Source organism: Fusarium venenatum (assembly GCF_020744135.1).
Source record: "Fusarium venenatum strain MPI-CAGE-CH-0201 chromosome Unknown EDB82scaffold_4, whole genome shotgun sequence".
Lineage (NCBI taxonomy): Eukaryota > Fungi > Ascomycota > Sordariomycetes > Hypocreales > Nectriaceae > Fusarium > Fusarium venenatum.
The window spans coordinates 463,789-486,282 of record NW_027072132.1 but is presented as its reverse complement, the minus strand read 5'-3'; the positions used below and the strand labels follow the sequence as shown (position 1 = coordinate 486,282).

Genomic DNA, 22,494 nt, shown 5'->3' with positions numbered 1-22,494 from the left:
ATGACGCAGCCACGCCAGGTCCCCGACCGTTCCATACCTTTATCGACATATCCAACGGACGACGAGACGCTCTCTGTTCCTAAGACATCTGGCACGAAAAGAAGAGAATGCAGCCAAGAATGGGATTGCCAATTTTCGGATCATCCTATCGAATCCCTCGACGAGGAAAGAAAACGAGTTGGCAAGGCGCCGCTTGTAGAAGCACGAAAGAGAATGAGAAGATACGTTTCCATGGACGCTGAATACTGGGATCCATACCAGCACGTGGCAACCCTTACTCAAGATCAGTGCTTGAGGCCAAGAAAGCACCAAGCAAATGGTACAACAGTGAAGAGGGATAACAACTCCAGCATCAATATAGTGCATGGAAACAAACCGGCGATACTATCCAGAGACAATGACACAAAATGGACAGAAAGGCTACTTCTCGAGAGGGATGGTTTAAGTTATTCATTACATCAAAGATTGGAATGGGTCCGCGAGCCCGGTATATATGGTGGACCTTTTTCAATGCCATCCTTCGAATGTCATGGTCGCAGAAATTGACGGTCAATCTACAGCACAAGGAAGTGCAAAAACGGACACTACACTGGGGCAGTGATAGCTCTTACATAGAGAAGAGTCAGATTCTGAGGAGATTGGGCACGATGTGGAGGTTGAATTAACAGAAAGCCAAGACTGGAAGGGATCGGTGCAGTGCTTGGGCATGATTTGGTGGCATCACACGAGGAAGAGGAGAGTTGATGGGTGACAAGATGATGAACAGGAGGGAAAGAAGATATGTGGCTGGAAGACTTGACATGAAATTTTCAGGGCTTGCTGTCCGTCGGTTTAGTGTGCCATTCATCGAATCAGGTGCTGTAGAGACATCAGTAACTCTAAAGCTAGCCACTAGTCTTGTCACTATATCCGAACTATTGGATTAATATATGCGGTTTAAACTTCTAGATCTAGGTATATTGCCTTCTCCTAATTTAATATTTAATTTAAATAAGACACACTGCACTTCCTCCCATGTTCTCTCTTTTGTTTTCCCCTCCACTACTTTGTTTGTGTCTGTATTTATTGTGCTGCATTTAATTACCATGCGGCTGGGCATCATTTATTCAGTAGCGCTTAGCCTCGCTGGTCTGGGGACCGCTGGCGCGAGTGTTTGCAAACCTCGATCTATGTGTAAGCTCTCGATTTGACATTCATGAAGATCAAAGTTTGACCAAATCTCGTTCAGCCTCGGATGTCTCAACTATCTCATCAATGACTTTGATAGCATTGGAGACAACAAGCTCTGGTTTCGCTTTAGAGTCTTCGACGATCAGCTCAACTATTGTTTCAGAAGTCTTGACTGAAGGTGACACGAGTACTACCGACGCAGCCAGTGAATCAACCTCAACAATCGAAGCAACTACCATTGTCGTATCCGCATCTACTGAAGCGACTTCCACGGCAGAGTCAATCATTGCCACTCAGACCACGATTTCCACCGAGACTGGAGTCACCGACACGACCACGGCCCCAACATCCATCGAGACCACCGCGACAACAGAAGCTACAACAGCAGAACACCCAGTCATCACCGATTTCCGACTCAAAGGCTCGCGAGGCTCAGTCGAAGGCGCATTCATCTATTCCGATCATGTCAAGGGTAACAACCTAGTTTTCTCTGGAAACAATCCAGCCTACTCCCCAGCTATCTTCAGTATCGAAGCACTGACTGGCCGCCTTTTGATTGACAACTCACTGTATGTCTGTGCGCTCTTCAGACCAGGTCAAGACATTGCCTCACTCGGTACCTGTAACGAGATTCCGGAATCGTCAGAGGTTGATGTTATTTGTACGCCACCCGCCAAAAATGGAGATACCTTGAGCTGCAGTGTGCCAGGCTTGTCTTGTGCTTCGTCTTCCATGTGTACATCCACTGGAGAGATACTTACCGATACATCTACGGACTTTAATTATAATGTTAATGAGAATATTGCTGTCATCGGACAGATCGCCAATGGAGTTAGTTTTGTGGTCCATGCCTTGTAGGTATAGGAGTGTGGGATGGAGGAAATTCAGTAATAAGTCGTCACCTGACTAATAACTGTCTATAATTCTATTTATACCCAAGGAGCTCTAATATTTGCGACATGTCTTTACCCTTCTCTTGCATCTTCTTAGCGATTTCAACAGGCATCATACCATTTCCATCGAAAGCTTTAGGATCAGCGCCATGCTGCAGAAGCATCTTGGTGACGCCGACATGTCCAGCCCCAACAGCCGTATGAAGAGGCGATCCACGCTCTGACGGACGGACAGCATCAGTTTCGAGTCGTGCCCCACGCTCCAGCAAACGGCCCATCATAGCTTCGTTCCCCAGTCGAGCAGAAGCTCCCAGAGCACCTGAGTGCTCGAGCTTAGCGCCATGTTGCAGCAGTATGTCGATGACGGCGGGGTCCTTGTAAAGTGCAGCGACTATGGCTAGAGGGAATGTAGCTGCGTCCGGGTCTTGATTCGGGTCAGCACCGGTTTCAAGAAGATATTGAAGATAGTCTATATTCTTTCGTCTCATGCAAGCCACGATAAGGGGGGAGCCATAATGGTCGAACGGCATGTTGATTGCTAAAGGTTCTCGCGCTAACAGAGCTTTCATAATCAGAATTGAACCTGAGTTGACTGCACTTTTGACAATTTCCTCGTTCAGAGAAACCGACGCGTACTTCGTCAAGAGAAAACTGACTACATCGGGATGGGACTCCTTTGCGGCTGTTGCGAGAAGCTCTTGCACAGTCTCATCTGGTGGAGACTCTTCTTCTTTCGAAAGGATAGCCTCCAACTGGCTCGGGTCTCCAGCCGAGGCTAGGGTAACGAGTTCGTCCTTAGAAGTAGAGGTCATTTCAGCAGTTCGATTCTCGAAGTTTACAGAAGGTGGGTGAGGTGCAAGAACATGAATAGGGTTTCGGCTTATCTATCAACATCAGATCACATGTCCCTGTGTCATCGTGCGGGGTTATTTAACGTTGCCCTGAATTCTTCTGTTGGTTGTTGAGTATCCATTACTTCACATGTATGTTAAGATCATTGCCGAAGACTTCGATGATTAGAAGGAATATTACAATAGCCCTTCTAAGAGAGACGTCCTATTCTATTCAATTGAAACAGGGCTTAGACACTGGTTGTCACCAGGTCATCATCATTATGCTTTCCCGGTGTTAGAACACATTCCGAGCATGTTTCATTTTATGTGTGATGTAATCGCTGGCACTCTAGAAGGAGCTGCACGCTGAACAGTAGATTCCAATAGTGCAACAGTGTGCGAACAGTAGTCATGACAGTAACGCCACAGAGCTCAACATCAGATCCAAACCTTGTATTTCATTCTATTACCCCTCCTATGACAAATACATTTGACGTCATGTATATAAGACGGCGTGAAAAACCCTGAAATTCAGTTACACTTACACTTCCACATTTCTTTCGTCTGATATGTTCTTGATCACTTCTATCGACTGCAAGTGTTTGATCCCACTTATCAACTTGCTATCTTCTGCCATCTCGTCCAGAAGTAATCATGTCTGTATCACTGGCTTGGCAGTCAGATAATTTCGATGGCTTGACCCCTCACCAACTTGGAGTCTTGTACGAACCCATCGTTCTCGAATTGGCTTTGCAAAAAGCTGGGACCTTTCCTACTTATCCACACGAGAAACAATCAACTGTAAAATACGAAGCAGAGATGCCGGACTTTGAAGCATTCCAATTTTATGTTAACAAGTTAGCCCAGGTCTGCGACAACGAACGTGGTGGGGATACAATCAGTGCCCTTGCAATACTCCAAGGTTCTGTTGGCCCCAACTATGTTTTTGGTTTCAACTCAAAGGATACAAGAGGCCTAAAAACAACGCAGAATTTCGTCCAAGCGTTATTAGATCTCGTAGGCAAGAATCCAGACGATTTTCAGACCGCGGCGTTGGGAAAGCGAGTGCTTTGGTTCATACTGTCGTTCAATATTCCCCGGCTGAAAGAATACCTGCAATGTTTGAGCGAAGCCGTGCAAGAGTGCTTAAAAAGTTGCAAACGATTGGAGGAAGACGAAAGTAAGTCACATCCTGTGTTTTCATAGCCGCGAAAACGCGCCCTGAACTCTTCAAGCTTCCGAGCCGGCCCAGAGCCTCTTGTCCTTGGCGGACAAATGTAAGTTTAAGCTCAACATGTCAGAGTCTAATACGGAGGATAAATGTAAGTATTCCCTTTCGTCAAATTACGCTACGAACATGAGAGTAACTCGCCAGCTTAGCAATCAGCGACTGTGACACGTTGATCAAAGCGATCGTCGCCCTAGATCAAGCAGATGTCAACAAAATGATCTCGCAGAGGGCCAAAGATGGAGAAATGACAAGATCCGAGCCATGGTGCAAGCTCCGACACTTTCTTGGGCGCTGGCTTTCTTACCGCAAAGCAGCTCTCGGTATCGTTGCAATTTCTGAAAGATGGCCTGATCTATTCTTGGATTTTGAGATTACCATGGTGCCATCTGGTCCACGCTTTCCAAACCCGATCTTAAGATCCGACCTCACGAGCTCAATCATCATGCAGCATATAGTTGCGGAAGATAAAACCCAAGATACGCAACTTCTACAGGCGGCTGAGGACCTCAAACAGATGGGAATTGACGATATTATTATTCGTGATTTTCAGCTTTCCCGAAGGTTTAGGCCCTCATTGCATGCGGAAGTCCTGGTACACGAATACCTTTTGAAGAAGGGATGGACAGCGGTAGAAAGTTACTGGAATCGATGGAATTATATCGGCAGTAGTAAGCCTACTTGCCGACTATGCCACTACTACTTTGACATCCTCGAGGGTGACAAGCCGGGTGTTCGCTCGTCTCACAACAATCTGTATCGAAATTGGCGACTTCCCGAGTACCACGATGAAGAGAGCCTTGGCATAGCTCGAGATGTGCTCTAAGTAAGCTTGCACAAAGGCTGAGGATAGATGTGGTAGAAACGCTCAAAGAAAAGAAAATCAGGCGGAAGGCAAGAGACTCGAACACCTATTCATCTTTTCCCGAGGCCCTGCGGCTCAACAACAACAGCTCAGTGTCTATCAACAGCTCTAACGGAGACTCAACTGTTTCGACGGGTCCGCCAGATGAAGGCGCAGTACAACTGGAAAGTGCAACTGGTGTCCTGAATTTGGGAGATTAGTGCAAATAGTTTTATTGTACATACGAACATAATGTCAATATACTAGAACCATTTGAAGTATCCGAATCCCTGACGAAAGAAACTGAGAAATTTCTAGATTAAGGTTATATAAGAAAACTAGATGATATTCCAAAGCATAAATAACATTACTATTTACTTGCTAACTATACCATACCATCACCGCATCTGAGATGATACATAGTTAGATGCCAACGGTCGAAGTGGGATAGAATCTGCCCCTCCTAGCTCCGAAAACTCCTTTACCCCATGAGAACCAAAGTAATCCACCCCCGTATCCCAATAACGTCCAACCCTCTCAGATTCTTGATCAAGAGTGTCCTCATTACACTTGGTATCCTTCTTATCGTTGTTGGCAGATTCTGAAATAAGTGCAGTTGTTACTTCCCCAAATACATTATCCTCAGTAAAGTCCGTATTGAAAAGTGAAGTATGATAGTTGCTAAATATGTCATAAACATCCCAAAGAAGTTCGAGAACATCGCCATCAATGGATTTAGCCAAGTCTAACAGTGATTGACCTGCTTTGTTGATGACATTTTTATCTGCCCCAGCAGCAAGAAGGAGTTCGACACAGTTTAAATCATCCTTCTGAATTGCGATATGCAACGCAGTATCTCCATTGATGTCAGGCGTGTCCAAAGTTGACATATGTTCGATCAACAAATTGACCATGGAATATCCGAAATATCGCGTAAGGTAAGTATTCGCCGTAGACCCGATCATAATATGAAGCGGAGTTCGTCCATTCGGGTCTTGAAGGAGCGGATCTGCTTTGTTGCGGAGTAGGAGCTGGATGGTAGACTCTCTACAGGGAGACACCACATAATGTAGAGCTGAAAAGCCTTGATTATCAACAGCGTTGACATCAACTCCAAAGTCGAGATACCTTTGAGCAACGAAAGTTGATCCCGTAATACATGCAATCTGCAATGGCGTGATACCGTCTTCAACCGAACGAAGGTTGATGATATTGATGTCGTTCAATTCTGGTAGGATGATTTCGACATCTTCGCTAGGTGGCGTTGAATATGCAGAGCTTTCTCTACTTGGCGAAAGCTCAATGAAGTCCAAAAGCTCGTCGTCATGGTGTTGGAGTGGAGGCTGTTTGAGCAGAATCTTCAAGCACATTGAACATCTGGCTTGATGAGAAAAGAGGATCGTGAAACCGTCTTCAAAGAGGCTAAATCTGGGTCTGAGTGCTCCTCTTGATCTGAGAAGACTCATAATTTCGTGTTCACACTCGCGAGCAGCCACATCCAAGGGCGTCAGCCCACCCCTCTCCGAGATATTGGGTTGGGCTCCTTTGTCCAATAGCGAAGCCACGATATCGATATATCCTTCAGCAACGGCCCAATAAAGTGCGGTTCGTCCTTCTTCATCGACTAGATCCATCTCGGCACCACGATCGACAAGTATCTCCAAGCATTCTTGAGATCCCCCCCGTTTTGCAATCATCATGAGGGCTGTGTATCCACCGTGTGACGTTTGGGCGTTAATGTCCATACCTTGCTTGAGGACCTGATTGAGCAACCTCGGTGACTGACCCCAAAGATCTAATTGTAGAAGAGACCATGCATTGTGTGGCATTCCAACTCCTAACTCCTGTAGAGTCGAGACATCATCGTCGTAGAAATCATCTTCCCATCCAGGGCCAAAATATGTCAGACCAAGGTCAAGGAGTATACTGGTCATTTCATTGTACTGTTCAAGGGTACAACCTTTAGAAACGCTTAGAGTCATAAGAACAAGTGGTCGAAGTCCATCAATGACGCAACCTGATTTGCCGATGCCGCGTGAAGTGATCGCAAGGGCACCAGAATCGACGACTGATAGGTTATTGAAATCCTTTCCAAGAAGGTCGGATAACTCGATGATTCTTCTCACAGCTTCCACTTGTGAGTCTCTGGCATAATCGATCATATGACCAACTAGCTCTTTTCGGGCTCGTTTTTGGCCTTCCAGGATGTCCTCAAAAGCACCTTCCCTTGTGATCAACAATACCCGGAAGAAGATGGGTGGATCTGTCTGGACGAGTGCATCCCACAGTAACGTGAAAATTGAAGGGAATTCTGATTGAAGAGCATCACATAGCGACGTACTCAGCAATGCTGCATACTCCCAGGACTCTGAACCCTGAGACCGGCGCAGTATTTCTTCAGCAATCTCATACTGCCCATGGATAACAGCTAGCCCTAGACCTGTTTCCCGCTCTTCTGTCATTGCTGTACCATCTACACCGGAGTCAATCAACGATTTCACGGTATCAATTTCGCTCTCCTCTATCGCGAGATGAAGTGCTTTGACCATGTGCTCGGGATCTATTAGCTCAGATTCCAATAGCCAGTCGAGAGCGTCTGGGGAGTTCATCTTGATAGCCACATAGACCGCGGACTCCTGGTTGCGGTTAAGAAGGCTCCAATTCCCAAGACACCGTGCTTGCATCTTCTCGAGCATCCAAGTTGAGTTGCAGTAAGATGCAAGGAATAGAGATGAGGGTGGATTGCTGACTGTGGTCATGATCGACTCAATCGTGTCTGCTTGGTCCTCCACCCCTCCTGTGTACTTTTCCAGGTTCAAAATTTCCTCAACCCAGTCTTTGAAAACCTGGCTTGGCCCTTTCTCATCAAACAGGAATCTCTCCAGAAGCATCGTGAGGGCATCATCTTTTCTGGGTTTACGACTTGATCGAAAATGGTGAGGCCAATGAAGGGCCGCATAAGGTTTGATCTTGAGGTCTATCGGATGGTATGTGTGGAATCGCCAGTCTAACGAGGTGTTGATGTAAGCCTCGAGACAGCGATGTAATACGGTAGCATTGCAGTCTTCGAGCTTGTAATCATCATGATCCTCGAAATACTCCCGAATAGACAAATGCGCAAATCGAACGAACCCGTCATTGTCCACAATGACCATGTTGCAGCATGTGTCCAAGATAGCCAGCGGACTGAGACCTAGAGAGTGATTCTCGTGCGCGAATATTAACGCCGGCAGTAGTTCGTCTTGAGTCATCAAGGACTGTGCGCACATAAGCCATTTGATGGTTCTCTCGGCCATCAATCTACTAGGTCTCGCTAACTGTCGAATTCTTTCGTAGTTCTGATCATACGAAGCTTTTAAAGTTTCCGGAAGACATTTAAGCTCCTCCCGCACGTCTTGTTCAATCTTGATTCTCCGGTTGTCGCAAAGATTGTCGATCTGAACAGTTACCCAGCGAAACATGCCCATTGCCTTTCTGTCCAAATGCTCTAGCAAGTTCGCTTTCAGATCGTCGGATATGACTCCATTCAGAAGTGCTCCGTTGTCTAGTGCCTGCTGTACATAGTGATGTGTGAATCGTCGAATGTCTTGCGCATTGTCGTCGGCTCGGATATAGATGTTGGGTAAATTGGAGAGGTGAGCTCTCAAATCACTGTCGTCGCGACTAGAGACCATCACCTTAACAAGACTTGAAGAGTTTCGGATGATTCTCTGTAGTGCCGACAAGAGCTTCTGACGTTTTTTTGGATCAACTTCGTCCAGCGCATCGATAATAATAGTAGCTGGCTGTTCTTCCAGAATTCTGAGAATTGTGCTGACACACTCTTCTATCGTCAGCTGCTCAATCTCACAACCTTCCCGTTCCGCCACCTTGTCTTTCTCTTCAAATAGTTCAGCCACGACATCTCTGATGGCCCCATCGGCATGAGAAAATGCAAGTTGCTTCAAAAGGCTGCGTAAGATCTCAATTGGCGCACCCCTCTTGGGTTCTGCAGGATTTCTTGCACAATAGAAGTACAACACTGGAGCAGAGTTCTGTACACTGGCCGCTTCCTCCAGCAGACGTGATATGGTGTAGTAGACGAGCTTTGTTTTGCCACAGCCCGGTATACCATGCAACCAAACAATGGATGAAGTGCTCGATCGCTTCCAAGATAAGAGTTCAGCATGCTGGAAAAGCCAAGAACATGATCCTTGGAGATAGTCTGTGGCTTCAGAGTTGTGATGCTTGCGAACATTAATGGTAGACAACCAAGCCATGGCCCTCAATCTCTTATCCCTGGTCAATTGACGGTACAGGTCTGCTATTTGTAAAGAACATCGGATCATAGGTTCTTCCAGTTTGCTTAAAATCTCTGAGCATTGCTTCACCTTGGCTCCAGATGCAATTTGCTGTTCGCCTTGCACATACATGAAACACGAATGAACTGCTTGAGCTTTCTTGGCAATAATGTCAAGGTATCGCTGAACCTCTATCTCCGGTGTCGAAACTGCGGACTTGACCATGCGACTCAGCGTTCTTTTACTGAAATACCGCCGCGCCTTGGTCAGATAGCGCATTATCGATATGTATAGCTTCACCAGCGCCTGCCGGAGTTGATTCTGTGACGGCAAAGTGTTTCCATCACTGAGACATAACTGTTCAATAACGGAACAACGAACGATGAGAGATGATATGCTCTCGATTCCATCCACCATTGCACCGAACGTTTGAGAGTCGTTACAGGCAATCTGAAGAACGAGAACGACACCCGCCCATGGCAGAGCGGCGTGAACAGGGTCATATTGTATAGCTGTAGAGCCGACTTCCTTGAAGCGCTGAACCCAAGCGATGATCTTATCAACTTGGTCTCGAATGATGATCTCGTCGTCGCCTCGCTTGTATTTCAATCGCTTCTGAAGGCAGACATCTCTCTTTGATTCTGCAAGGCTGAGAAGTTCTTCAAGAAGGGCAGTTTTATCTGTCGTTTTGTTGGTGATCACAGCCTTGTCTTCAGGCCCGAGCTCACGGAGCGCTTCTTGCCATAGTGACTCCGCTGACTGGTCAATAAATACTCCGTTTGACATTGGACCGCTCACTGTCCTCAAGTTGATGTCGATGTTGATAAATGACAATAAGAGGAAATATAGAGAAATTTTTAATGAAGATGAAATCATTCCCGCTCGCTTTGAGGTCTTCAGTATGCCTTCAGTAAAGCCTTACTCCGCCACTATACGTTAGCCAGCATGATAGCCAATCGATTAGGTTGAAAATGATGAATATGCAGGTTTACGTTGTACATTGTTTCAAATAATGCATTGCCTCTATAAGGATATTTAATGCAATTAAACCTTTCTATAGCCTGCCAGCAATAAGAAACTCAGGTAAGCAATCCTTTCGTAGAGTATACATCTGCCTACTGTGCATATAATTAGTGTTTTAGTTAAAGAATTAAAAAGAAGCTATTGGAATTCTGTTTCTAAGGAAAAGAATAATTTACCTTTTCATCTTCAATTAGGTTAGCATAGAACTGAGGTTCCCTTCAGTAAGCTACATAGCTGAATTATCTACAAGTACATTGTGTACACGAACAGAAACACTGCACGTTATATATTCATAGAAATAGATACTTGATAATAGAATCAATTTGGGGCGATCGAATCGCCGATTACGAAAGCTTCCAAACGACTCATAAATATTGACAGGATAATTATCAACAGGGCAGGGGAAACAGGTCATCCATCAACTGACGTTAATAAAGTTGAACGGAAGCATCGGATGTGACAGTATGCCTGTCTGCACCTAGAAATTGAGTATCACCTAAGAATATTGGTATTGATTTTTTATCTACACTCAGTTCTTTCGTAATTTCGATGACTTTCAGATTTCCATTATCGAAAATCAGTGACTGGATGTCTTGTGTAATGCTGAGGCTGATGTTAGTGGTTGTACTGATGAACTTAGCCGCCAGTCTGCATATCCGAAGTGCGCATCCGCCAACTGTGCATACAATTAGTCTATCAGTCAATAATTGACAGTGAAGCCATCAGGATTTAATTTCTAGGATCAGAACAATTTATCATACAATCTCCAATTACAACAGCATACAATTGAGGTCTCATTCTCACAGCCAAGCTTCGGAATCTATAGCGGGCCGAAGAATTGCACTAACAATTTCTCAGCCGAACATCCGCTCCTTTCCGTCTCTCCATCTCCACAGTGCTTCCGTAGCAACAAATTCCCCTTCCCTCAATCCCATTACCACCAAATGCAAGAACCAACAGAACGTTATATCCGCAGCCGCATTGCAAACGCCTGCGACGGCTGTAAATCTCGCAAAGTGAAATGCGACGGGAAATTACCTTGCAGTTACTGCGCACGTCGTCAAAAGCCTCACGACTGTCATTACTCACCTCAAGTCCGACGACGAAGAGCTAATCCCCAAGGATCAGTGTCTTCACTACGATCACCGCCTGCTTCGGAACTTGATAGAGCTCTTTCTACGGGGAGAATTTCAACGGGGAGGAATAGTCCTGCTACTACGCCTATCAACAATGAAACGACACAGAATCAAGCAATTGACGCAGAGGATGAAACTGAAGTTCCTAGAGAAGCGAGGCTGGTATGCGATGCCCAGGGGAAATTGATCTTTGTGGGCGATTGTGCACCATTGAGCTTCTTTCAATCTGTGCGTCAACTTGTCACCACTAGAGTTGGACAGAATGCTTTTGCGCCGCAGTCAAGTCGATACTCTGTCCTTGAAAATGCCACCGCGAATCAATCGCGTCGAACACCTGGCGATAACCGCATTCCAAGCGTTAACCCCGACAACATTCCGCATGCTGTATCTAATTACCTTGCCATTGCGACAGGGCTTGTGGATTTATTCGATCATCGGCGATTGCAAGATGATCTTATCTTCTGGGCGAACATGGGTCAAAAGACAGATGATGCCACGACTATTGTTAATCTACTCGTGTTAGCCATCGGAACAAAGATTGATAACGAGGAACGCGCGCAAGAGTACTTTGAGTATGCGCGTGAAAAGGCATATTCCAACCTCACGGGTAATCTAAGCGTCACAACAGTTCAGATGTTTACTCTTATCACATTATACATGCTCTGCTCATGTCAAATCAACGGCGCATTTTTATTCTTCGGCACAGCTGTCCGAGCAGCTTATTCCATCGGTATCCACAGGACTGAAGTCAATGCGCGTTTTGGACCGGATGTTCACAGACAAAGGGATCGCCTTTGGAAGAGTTTACGTGTTGTTGATCTGTTTCTTAGTTCATCTATGGGACGACCGCCGGCAACGTCGGATGTTGATTGCACGGTACCTTATCAAAGTCCTGATGAGAATCTCGATGAATCACCTGATTTACTCAATGCTTCGGTACAAATATTCCTAGTTCTGGAAGGAGTTGTTACAGAGATTTACTCACGACGGAAGATTTCACTGCAACTTACAGAGGGCATATCACTTCAATTGAGAGACTGGTCGTCTCGTTGGTTGAAACAGCTCAAAGACATAGTCGCCAATCCGGATATTCAAGACAGAGCTCAAGCAAGTGGAGCGTGTCAGATCTTGGCTACGTATTACTACGCCGTCATGCTAGTATCCCGCCCATTTCTCATGTACGAACTCTGCAGACGATTGTCTGACGGCTCAGTGGCTTCCAATGGTCGATCTGCTTTGACATCTGGAAAGTCGAAGCTTGCTGATGCTTGCATCGATGCGGCGAGTTTGATGGTTGATCCTATACTTGACCTAATCCAGAGGGGTGTCCTTGTGGGACACGTTCCTATTCTAGTGTAAGTATTCGAGCCTCTAATACTCCATTCCCCACTAACTGTCTACAGGTCCTGGTTATTCGCCAGCTCTCTTGTCTTAGGGATTGGTCTACTTGGCGGTTTTGGTAGAGTCCTCGAGAAATACACCCGGATGGCCATCCACGCTCTTGACCACTGCTCCAACTACGATACCCACGCAGGTCAATATTCCCTCATCGCCCAATCTCTTCTCGCAACATCCCTTGAACATCTCGAAAAGCGCGAACTCGCCGAACGTCAACGCCGCACCGAAAACTCAAGCCAATTATTCGGTTTGATACCCTCTGATACGACAGAGTCACCATCAACATTCCGCAGGGAGACAAGCCAACCCGGCCTCAGTCCCGCGACTAGCAGAGGAAGAGAATCGCTAGATAGATCTTTTCTACAGCATAATGGGCTACAAAATGTGGCGTCACCTCTGTTTGGAGATTTGGACTCGGCCTTTCTAGGACTCAGTGAGTCTATGATGCAGACTCCTGATCCGAACTATTGGACAATGGGGAATGAAGCTGATACCGGCTCAGCTTTGAACCTGTTTGCGCTTTTGGATGGGGGTGGGGGGATTGATCTGACGCATCACTTGTAAACAGAAACTTGTTTATGAGTTCGTAACGAACCGACAGTGATGGAAACAGCGGAAGTTCGGACACTGCTGCGGATATGGTCTTAATATCGTATCCGACGGTGTTGCTCGTGCCTCATGTCTGCAGATGGCGTCAGATACCGGAGGGCCATGTCTAGCCGACAGTAAGCACGGCATGATGGGACACGGCAAGCAAAGGTAAAAGAAAAGTGATAGATCATTTGGCTCATAGCCGAAAAACACATGGCCATCTTTGTTTTGCACAAAGTATTCATGGCAAGGGTCAAAATTAGGTAGGTGGTGTGCTTCTATAATTTCCAGTGTTCTCACGAACAACAAACAAAAACAAATTCTAGACTAGACAGACATCGGTATCCAAAAGATAAAATTAATTGACGCTTATTATATCATATTCTAATCCATTTTATTCTAATTCTTCAAAGCCCCTCTCAAGATTTGCATAAACTTCCAAACATCCTCAAACCTTGTGTACAGCGGCACAGGCGCAACTCGGATAACACCAGGCTTTCTCTTATCGCAAATCACAGCGTTCTCCTCCAGAGCTGCACTCACATTATCCAACAGACCATCCTTCAGCAATACACTCAATTGTGTTCCGCGCTGCAGAGGGTCTCGTGGGGTGATGATACGGAATAGTTCCGAGTCATTGGACTCTGAAAGGATTTGGTCGAGGAGATGTTCGGCGTATGCTGTGAGAACCAAAGCTTTTGAGCGGAGATCGTGCATGGTTGTCTTGTTAAACACACTCAAAGCACCGGATAAACTGGCTAGGTCGATGGCGGAGGGGTTAGATAGCTGGTATCCTCCTGCACCAGCGGTGGGAATAAAGTTGTTGTCCATGTTGAATCGCACGCTCTTGTCACCTCCGTACCAACCCATCAGACGGGGTCTGTAGCTAGCCTTGCCTGTCTCAGAGTTCATCTCAACCTTTCCATGACGCTCGTGAACATAAGCACCGGCGATAGAACCGGGACCGGCGTTGATGTACTTGTATGTGCACCAGCATGCAAAGTCAACGTTCCAGTCGTGAAGCTTGAGCTCAACGTTTCCAGCTGCGTGTGCGAGATCCCAGCCCACGACGATTCCCTTTGCTTGTGCGTAGGCTGTGATACGGGGAATGTCGAATAGTTGGCCGGAGTAGTACTGGATACCAGGGAGAAGGAGAAGAGCGGTGTCGTCGGCGTGCTGGTCAATGGTAGAAAGAATGAGGTCGGTCGTGATGATGTGATCCTCATTGGGCTCAATCTTGACCATGCTCTTCTCGGGGTCAAGACCGTGCCAGACTACTTGACTCTCAATAGCGTAGTGATCGCTAGGGAAAGGCTTCCATTCGAGAATGACCTTGTGGCGCTTCTCGTTGGGCTTGTAGAAGCTGGCCATGAGGAGATGAAGGTTGGCTGTGAGGGTGTTCATGATAACAATCTCATGAGGAGAAGCGCCAACAATGTCAGCGGATCGGATAGCGCAGTCCTCCGCAAGATCTTGCCATGCGGGTAGTGGTGAGTTGCCCATTGCGCTGAAGTGACCGTTTACACCGATAGAAGCCCATGTTTCGAGCTGTGCATTGAGATGTTCCCTTACGGCTTTTGGTTGAGCACCAAGGGAGTTACCGACAAAGTAAAGGCATTGCTGGTCACCATCATCATGACCATTTGTACCGTTTCCATTGGTGACGCTTCCATTTTGCGCAACACCATTTGCTTCACAACCATTAGTCTCAATTCAACCCTGAAAAGGCATTTGACTCACGAATTGACCCATCAAGAGCCTTTTTCTTCAAATACTTTTTCGTAGGAAGAACAAACTCATCTCTGAGATGGCTCAACTTATCCTGCGAATCTAAATTGCGCGCAAACTCAAGCGAGTTAGCGCCATTGGGGAACTTGGGCGGTGCGCCGCTTCGTAGACGCTCGACAAAAGATGACAACTCCATTGTAAAAGATGCTGACTGTGTATAAGACGCAAGATGCTTGTGATTTGGTGTGTAAGAAAAGTCGTATGATGGGATGCGGGATCACGAAATCACTTTATGCTTGACTCTTCACCCCTCTCTCGGCCAGTCCCGGCGATAGCAGTTGTGTAATGTCAGTAGCGGAAGCGCGGAATTTGTTAGTTAGATCCGAAGTTCCGTCCGCCGATATCCGAAATAGTGGACGTCATTATCCATTTTTGACATGGTGACGTTTAGCGATTGGTCACATGCCTGTCATCGGATGCGGAAGATACATTCGGGAGGTAACACAATTCCATCCGTATCATAATATTTCGGAGGTTGAGGATATTTCGGAGGATTGAATGCACGGAAGACGGATGGAAGGAAAAACTTGGAAGGGAATCATCTTGGCGGTTTTAGGGGAATTGTTATTTCAATCTGGGCTTTTCTAGAAAATGTCACTTCTTTCATCTACAAGCCCAATCCATTGAGTTAGCCAACCGTTATTGTTTATTCTTTGTATACCTATTTGATCTACACAATGTCGCCACACGCCGTTACGCACCAATTGCCCCGTATCAAGCTCACGGCCGAGCTAAAGCAGTTTGCCGTGACAAGCAACGCCTTCCTCCCCGAGCACAGCCCTCTAAAACAATTCCCCGATTTATACTACCAGCCTTGGGAACTTGTTATTCAGCATGTTTCTGCATTGATTAAATACAATGATATCAGACGGGCTGTTGATACCATGCCTGTGTTGGGGACAGATAGACTAAAGTCCGAGCCTGAGTGGAGGAGGGCATACAGTGTTCTTGCCTTTCTGACGCATGCCTATGTCTGGGGCGGTGAGAAGCCAGCCGAGGTGAGTACATTTGAGTCTACTCTTATGGGATATGTACTAATACTCTGATAGATACTGCCCCCTCAGATTACCGTCCCCTTCCTCGCCGTGTCAAAACATCTCGAACTTCCTCCCGTCCTGTCTTATGCCGCAGCCAACCTCTGGAACTTTTCCTGCGCAGGCTCAGACTTTTCCAACCTCGATGACCTCTCCACTCTTCACACCTTTACCGACACAGAGTCAGAGTCATGGTTTCTCCTCATCAGCGTCGCCATGGAGGCACGCGCCGGAAAGATTATTCCTCGCATGATGGAAGCCCTCGAGGCCGTCAAGACACGAGACTACAACACAATTATCTCAGCCCTTGAAGACCTAAAAACATGCATCGACGGTGTCGGTGCTTTGTTAGAAAGAATGTATGAAAAGTGCGACCCCATGACTTTTTATTACAAGATCCGTCCCTTTTTGGCAGGTAGTAAAAACATGGAAGCTGCTGGTCTTCCTAATGGCGTTTTCTACGATGAGGGTAATGGAAAGGGTGAATGGCGCCATTTGCGTGGTGGAAGTAATGGACAAAGCTCTCTTATCCAATTCTTCGATATCGTGTTGGGAGTGGAACACATCACAAGTGGAAACAATACCGAAGTTAAGGGTGAGAGAAGTTACCACGATATCGTCAAGGATTACATGCCCGGGCCACACCGTCGTTTCCTAACACACATTGCCCGAATGGGTAGTATTCGCGAACTCGCTCTTCAAACACCACACACTGTTGAGCAAGAGCGTCTACAAAAGACTTTCAGCGCAGCAACAGATGCGTTGACGGTGTTTAGAAACAAGCATATCCAGATTGTCACACGGTACATCATCTTGCCGTCAAGACAAGGAAATGCGATGAAGGGACCACAGAATTTGGCGAGTTCATCGTTGAAGAAGGGTAGGGAAGAAGAGTTGACGGGGACTGGAGGAACGACGCTTGTGCCGTTTTTGAAACAGTCTAGGGATGAGACGAGTGAGGCTGGACGGTTGGAGAAGTGATTGTGATTTTGATAGAGATTTTATATTTAGATATTAGCGACTGTTTCGTGAGTGCTTAGGCCTCATTGATGATTGTAAAAATAATTTATGATTTGAACATTATATGGTTGAGGATGAATTGTGATGTATGAAGATAAGTTGTCTCCTATCCGGTCATGAATTAATCCTACGCCAGGTCACTTGACATAGAGGCTAGGTCTTCAAGATAAAATCTTCTAGGGCGACTGAATGTGGGCCATGGGGTTCTCCTTGTTTTTATCTTGGCGAACCATCTCCAACAACCACCAACTTCTCGCAACTCCCACATCCCACCTTCGCCGAACCTCAGCATGACTAGCATAACAGTTGTGAAGAAACGTGTTCACCCAATACCTCGTTACCCATTCCATGGTACTGGATTTATTCTTACCCATATCAATCCACTCCAGCATTGACTCTTTGTTGACCGACAATTCCCGAGGTCCGGTCGACACTCACCCTCCCCATTAGCTAACCTCCTCCACTATTTAGCATCGCTAAACCCAAAATCCCCCAGCGAACCTCTGGTCTCCAATTCTTTTCTTCCCCAACTTAATCTCCACTGTTTCTGAATATTTCCCCACGGGCATTGAAAAAGACGGGCAACCAAATTTTAATTCTGCTGCCTGGGTTTTTGAGCATTGACAACTCCTGGGGAAGACTCCTTGGCTGGAAGTGGTAACTCCGTTTCGTATTCGGGCCTATTTGTCACTGTAAGGGTTGGAATGGGCAGATTCCCCTCACTTTATTTTTTGCGGAGTCTCCGCATTTTCTCTCCAACGTTGCAAACTTAGAGGTTAATGAGGAGAAGATTGTTCATCTCGGCATTAGACAGTATTAATTCTTATTTGTCTATCGATCTGCCGATGATTAGTAGTCTAGAATGTTTCTATAGTCGTGATACTGGATGCTCTTGTTCTTTGTCGGGGAATCTTGAAAACATGCACTGCAGTTAACGACTACATAGTAACCATCCCATCTGTACAAGGACAAGATCTACAGCCACCACCTCCACAAAACACTTGAACAACACAACTAATTGGTCCTCCACCTTCAAGTGTGACACTCTGAATTTTGCATCTTCTTCCAGAGGGTGACAGTCAACCAACTCTGGGGGAAGCCGGGGATCAACTTGACCCATTCGGGTTAAGCACAGCGGATAAACCCCCTTCCCCAGTTCTCGTCCCCCATGTTTATTTTTTCTTTGCCTTCTTTTCTCCGCGACGCGATGATGTAACATGACAATGCAGGTTTCTTCATAAATGCGACAATGTCCCCAACAACTTGAACAATCATCCCATCTTGCTGTGTCTCATACCTCTAATCATGGCAGACCAGAAGACAGACGACCACATGGCCACGGCCAAAACAAGCGTCGAGTCGCAAGCCCGCGGCGCGACAGCCCAAGCCCTCGCAATGGACCCTCAGCATCGCGCTGCCGTCGAAAAGAGCATGAAGCGCAAGCTCGACACCCGTTGCGCCCTCTTCGTCCTCATCTACATCATGAACTACCTCGATCGCAATAACATGGCTGCCGCCCGTCTCAAGGGTCTCCAAGAAGACTTGAACCTGAGCTACAACCAATATGCCACCTGCTTGAGTATTCTGTACGTCGGGTACATTCTCATGCAGGTTCCCTCCAACATGTTCATCAACCGCATACAGCGTCCTTCGCTGTACATTGCTGCGGCCATGTTGCTCTGGGGTCTGATCTCTACACTCAGTGGTAGCGTGCACAACTTTGCTGGAATGGTCTGCATTCGATTCTTCCTTGGTTTCGTCGAGGCGGCTTTCCTGCCTGGTGCACTGCTCATTCTGTCCAAATGGTACACCCGAAGCGAGCTCACCAAGCGCAATGCCATTCTCTTCTGTGGTAACCTGATCTCCAACGCCTTCTCTGCCCTTGTCGGCGCAGGTGTTTTGTCCAACATGCAGGGTGTGCTGGGCCATGCTGCGTGGCGATGGCTCTTCTGGATTGAGGGCGCCATTACCATGGGTGTCGCCGTGTCTGCTGCCTTTATTCTCCCCGACTTGCCTCACAACTCGCGTGGTTTCACCGAGGAGGAGAGACAGGTTGCGCAATTGCGCATGGTGGAAGATGTTGGTGAGGCCGATGAGGATTCTCGTGAGGAGAGTGCCTTTTACGGTCTCAAGCTTGCTGTGAAGGATGTCAAGATTTACATCATGATGCTTACCTTTACTGCGTACGTCGTTGGACTTTCGTTCAATGCCTTTTTCGTAAGTCAATCGCGCCTTCACATCAAATGCGCGACGTTGCTAACAGATTAAACAGCCCAGTTTGACCCAGACGCTTGGATTCGGTTACGTTCCCACTCTTCTGATGAGCGCGCCCCCATGGGTCTTTTCTTGTATTGTCTCAGTCATCAACGCTTGGCACTCTGACAAGACTGCCGAAAAGGTTAGTTCCAACCGCTTCAATCTTGTCGCATCAATTGAGAGCATTTTACTAACAATTAATTAATTAGTTCTGGCATATTGTCGGCCCAATCGGTGTCGGAACAGTCGGTTTCATCATCAGCATGGCCACCGAAGCCGTCGCAGCGCGTTACCTCGCTCTCTTCCTCCAAGCATCGTCCTACGCCGGTTTCATCGTCTTCTACTCGTGGATCTCGTCTTCGTTCCCCCGACCACCCGCCAAGCGCGCTGTCGCGATTGCCATGATCAACGCGTTCAGTCAATTGGGTAACGTGGCGGGTTCATACGTGTGGGATCTCAAGGAGAACGGATACCGCAAGAGTTACGGCATTGTGTTGTCCATGTTTGGTGTGACAGTGCTGGGATGCTACATCTTCAGACTGGTGCTGATCGACCTCAACAAGAAGCTCGAGAGGGGTGAGGCGACTGCTTGGGAGACGAGACAGGATGTGGCTGCGCACACGGCTGCAGTTGAGGTCATGGACAGCCCTGATGAGGCTTTGAGGATGAAGCGGGATTTCCGATACCTTATTTAGTTAAAGCGGCGACACATGATTCAGGGTTCAAGTTAATGAATAAGCAATGTTCTGCACTGAATGTTTATTTGATGCATCTCAACATGTGGCTTGTGAGACATTGCTTGACCGTTGTGATACCCCTCTTGCGATAAATACTTACCTTGGTCACGTTTTGTCATCAAATTGTAAGATGTTGCATTACAAACTGATTAAAATTGATGACTTTTAATTACTCATTATATAATAACCATTATTACTCAGTTATACCAAGAGTCAGTAAGCATTGGTGATGTATTAACTCATCATTTGTCTTGTCTTGTCATGTCCAGGGTAGCTTCAGTTCTGTCGGACCGGGATTACCAGCCCCACTAACCAAGTCTTAAACACCAACCAGTTAATTATCGACTGATGCGCCAGAAGCCAAGTCAACGCGTCCAAGGCTGCTTCGGACCTAATGCAACGGAAGACACGAAACTAAACCAAAAACAGAGCGGTCAAGCCCGGCCGTTCTGCGGGGTTTAGCAAGTCTAAGCAAGGAAAAGAGACGGGAGAATGACGCTCAAGGATATCCACCCGCGGGGCGCGTCTCGGTGGTATTTTGTTAGAGAGTCAGTGTTGTACAGCAACTGATCAAGAGTAATTGGGTACTGTACTATGGATCAATGATGAAATGGTCCATCAAAGTAAATAAACTCCAAATGACTCTCGCAACCTCGATCGCATCGACAGACAGAAAGAGTGAAGCTATACCCATGGTCAATTACCCCGCCATGGTCGGGCAGTGGTGTTTTTGCATGCACGCGTCTCACCATTTAAAAAGTATATTAAATGAACAGCCAATTGGTTCACAGTATGGAAAGGGAGGGACTAAAAAGCGTTGGATCTTGTAGGCATGGCCTCATTCGTCCCACCAGACCTCAAGGTACACCCAACACAACAAATTACCCCTCGACGCGTCTCGTCAGAGAATGGAGGGGCATTTCTTTTTTCTCTCATCCTTGGAATGTTCGAGTAGCCATACCGTAGCATGGGAAATAGACAATTATCAGTAAACTAGATCAATTCTCCATCAATTATTATGGATCTGTACTGTTTAATCGCCGATGTCTCTTTTCGTGTCTTGAGCTGTTTCTTCCATGACATCACTAGACCCATCCATCCCACCCACCACAGCTTGGATGCATCCATCCATGCGATGCGATGCTGCTTTTACTTTGTACATGTAGTAGTCCAGATAACAACTCACGCCATGACTTGACCAACTCTCAATTTGTACAAATAGTCTAGCTTCCTCCTCCTACCTTTACTCTTTCTCTTGACTCTTCATCACACATCCATTCTTCTTCTCTCTACACAAACCAATCACACTACCGCAAAAATGGTTCAGCAAATCCCCAAGGCCAACCACATTCTCGACCTCCTTAGCCTCAAGGGCAAGGTTGTCGTCGTCACCGGCGCTTCCGGTCCCCGAGGCATGGGTATCGAGGCCGCCCGAGGTGCTGCTGAGATGGGTGCCGACGTCGCCATCACCTACGCTTCCCGCAAGGAGGGCGCCGACAAGAACGTCGAGGAGCTCGTCAAGGAGTACGGTGTCAAGGCCAAGGCCTACAAGCTCAACGCTGCCGACTACAACGATGTTGAGCGATTTGTTGGTGAGGTTGTCAAGGACTTTGGCAAGATTGACGGTTTCGTCGCCAAGTAAGTTCTCTCTTCAAATTGAAGTTATATGTTCAATTGATCATACTAACATCTTCAGCGCTGGTGCTACCGCCGATGCTGGTGTCATTGACGGCTCCGCTGCCGACTGGGACCACGTTATCCAGATCGACCTCAACGGTACCGCCTACTGCGCCAAGGCCGTCGGTGCTCTCTTCCGAAAGCAGGGCCACGGCTCTTTCGTTATCACCGCCTCCATGTCCGGCCACATCGCCAACTTCCCTCAAGAGCAGACCTCTTACAACGTGGCCAAGGCCGGCTGCATCCACATGGCTCGCTCTCTCGCCAACGAGTGGCGCGACTTTGCCCGTGTCAACTCTATTTCTCCCGGATACATTGACACTGGTCTCTCCGACTTTATCGACACCGAGACTCAGGAGCTCTGGAGGAGCATGATCCCCATGGGCCGAAACGGTGACGCCAAGGAGCTCAAGGCTGCTTACGTCTACTTTTTGTCTGATGCCAGCACTTACACTACTGGTAGCGATCTTGTCATCGACGGTGGTTACACCTGCCGATAAATGTCGAGATCTTTTAATGACCTTGATGATACCAAAAATTAAATAAAATAAATAATATAGTAATGACAATTACATGAACTCTTCAC

At 46.9% G+C, this 22,494-nt stretch overlaps 10 protein-coding genes across 10 annotated transcripts; 6 read left to right on the top strand and 4 right to left on the bottom strand.

Moving 5' to 3' along the window:
• Positions 1-1,254: 1,254 nt before the first annotated feature.
• On the top strand, positions 1,255-2,028 carry EDB82DRAFT_560804 (uncharacterized protein; the record flags this gene model as incomplete). Its single annotated transcript, XM_025736856.2, has 1 exon — positions 1,255-2,028. One exon carries the CDS (start codon positions 1,255-1,257, stop codon positions 2,026-2,028), a length of 774 nt encoding a protein of 257 aa, XP_025591774.2.
• Positions 2,027-2,903, bottom strand: EDB82DRAFT_511232 (ankyrin repeat-containing domain protein). Its single transcript, XM_025736855.2, has one exon. The coding sequence runs from the start codon at positions 2,873-2,875 to the stop codon at positions 2,096-2,098; it is 780 nt and encodes a 259-aa protein (XP_025591773.1). The 5' UTR covers positions 2,876-2,903; the 3' UTR covers positions 2,027-2,095.
• Positions 2,904-3,445: 542 nt separating this feature from the next.
• EDB82DRAFT_568898 (uncharacterized protein) lies at positions 3,446-5,189 on the top strand (the record flags this gene model as incomplete). Its single annotated transcript, XM_065609878.1, has 4 exons — positions 3,446-4,076; positions 4,132-4,218; positions 4,277-4,904; positions 4,952-5,189. The coding sequence occupies exons 1-4, from the start codon at positions 3,551-3,553 to the stop codon at positions 5,187-5,189; spliced, it is 1,479 nt and encodes a 492-aa protein (XP_065463112.1). The 5' UTR covers positions 3,446-3,550.
• Positions 5,190-5,678: 489 nt separating this feature from the next.
• EDB82DRAFT_403928 (ankyrin repeat-containing domain protein) lies at positions 5,679-6,671 on the bottom strand (the record flags this gene model as incomplete). The annotated part of the gene is made up of 2 exons (XM_065607575.1): positions 5,679-6,154; positions 6,485-6,671. Coding segments are annotated over 2 exons (663 nt in total), but the record flags the coding sequence as incomplete, so codon positions are not given.
• Positions 6,672-7,829: 1,158 nt separating this feature from the next.
• EDB82DRAFT_436112 (uncharacterized protein) lies at positions 7,830-10,034 on the bottom strand (the record flags this gene model as incomplete). Its single annotated transcript, XM_065607755.1, has 2 exons — positions 7,830-9,407; positions 9,459-10,034. Coding segments are annotated over 2 exons (2,154 nt in total), but the record flags the coding sequence as incomplete, so codon positions are not given.
• Positions 10,035-10,784: 750 nt separating this feature from the next.
• On the top strand, positions 10,785-13,767 carry EDB82DRAFT_466807 (uncharacterized protein). The gene is made up of 2 exons (XM_025736851.2): positions 10,785-12,762; positions 12,811-13,767. The coding sequence occupies exons 1-2, from the start codon at positions 11,216-11,218 to the stop codon at positions 13,367-13,369; spliced, it is 2,106 nt and encodes a 701-aa protein (XP_025591770.1). The 5' UTR covers positions 10,785-11,215; the 3' UTR covers positions 13,370-13,767.
• Positions 13,768-15,455, bottom strand: EDB82DRAFT_450992 (pyridoxal phosphate-dependent transferase). Its single transcript, XM_025736850.2, has 2 exons — positions 15,137-15,455; positions 13,768-15,087 (listed from the first exon to the last, which is right to left on the bottom strand). Exons 1-2 carry the CDS (start codon positions 15,318-15,320, stop codon positions 13,796-13,798), a joined length of 1,476 nt encoding a protein of 491 aa, XP_025591769.2. The 5' UTR covers positions 15,321-15,455; the 3' UTR covers positions 13,768-13,795.
• Positions 15,456-15,664: 209 nt separating this feature from the next.
• Positions 15,665-17,316, top strand: EDB82DRAFT_287044 (Indoleamine 2,3-dioxygenase). Its single transcript, XM_025736849.2, has 2 exons — positions 15,665-16,182; positions 16,234-17,316. Exons 1-2 carry the CDS (start codon positions 15,862-15,864, stop codon positions 17,197-17,199), a joined length of 1,287 nt encoding a protein of 428 aa, XP_025591768.1. The 5' UTR covers positions 15,665-15,861; the 3' UTR covers positions 17,200-17,316.
• Positions 17,317-18,358: 1,042 nt separating this feature from the next.
• EDB82DRAFT_287047 (major facilitator superfamily domain-containing protein) lies at positions 18,359-20,394 on the top strand. Its single transcript, XM_025736848.2, has 3 exons — positions 18,359-19,455; positions 19,511-19,636; positions 19,704-20,394. The coding sequence occupies exons 1-3, from the start codon at positions 18,544-18,546 to the stop codon at positions 20,187-20,189; spliced, it is 1,524 nt and encodes a 507-aa protein (XP_025591767.2). The 5' UTR covers positions 18,359-18,543; the 3' UTR covers positions 20,190-20,394.
• Positions 20,395-21,386: 992 nt separating this feature from the next.
• Positions 21,387-22,493, top strand: EDB82DRAFT_511220 (mannitol dehydrogenase). The gene is made up of 2 exons (XM_025736847.2): positions 21,387-21,869; positions 21,928-22,493. Exons 1-2 carry the CDS (start codon positions 21,550-21,552, stop codon positions 22,406-22,408), a joined length of 801 nt encoding a protein of 266 aa, XP_025591766.1. The 5' UTR covers positions 21,387-21,549; the 3' UTR covers positions 22,409-22,493.
• The last annotated feature ends 1 nt before the right edge of the window (position 22,494 follows it).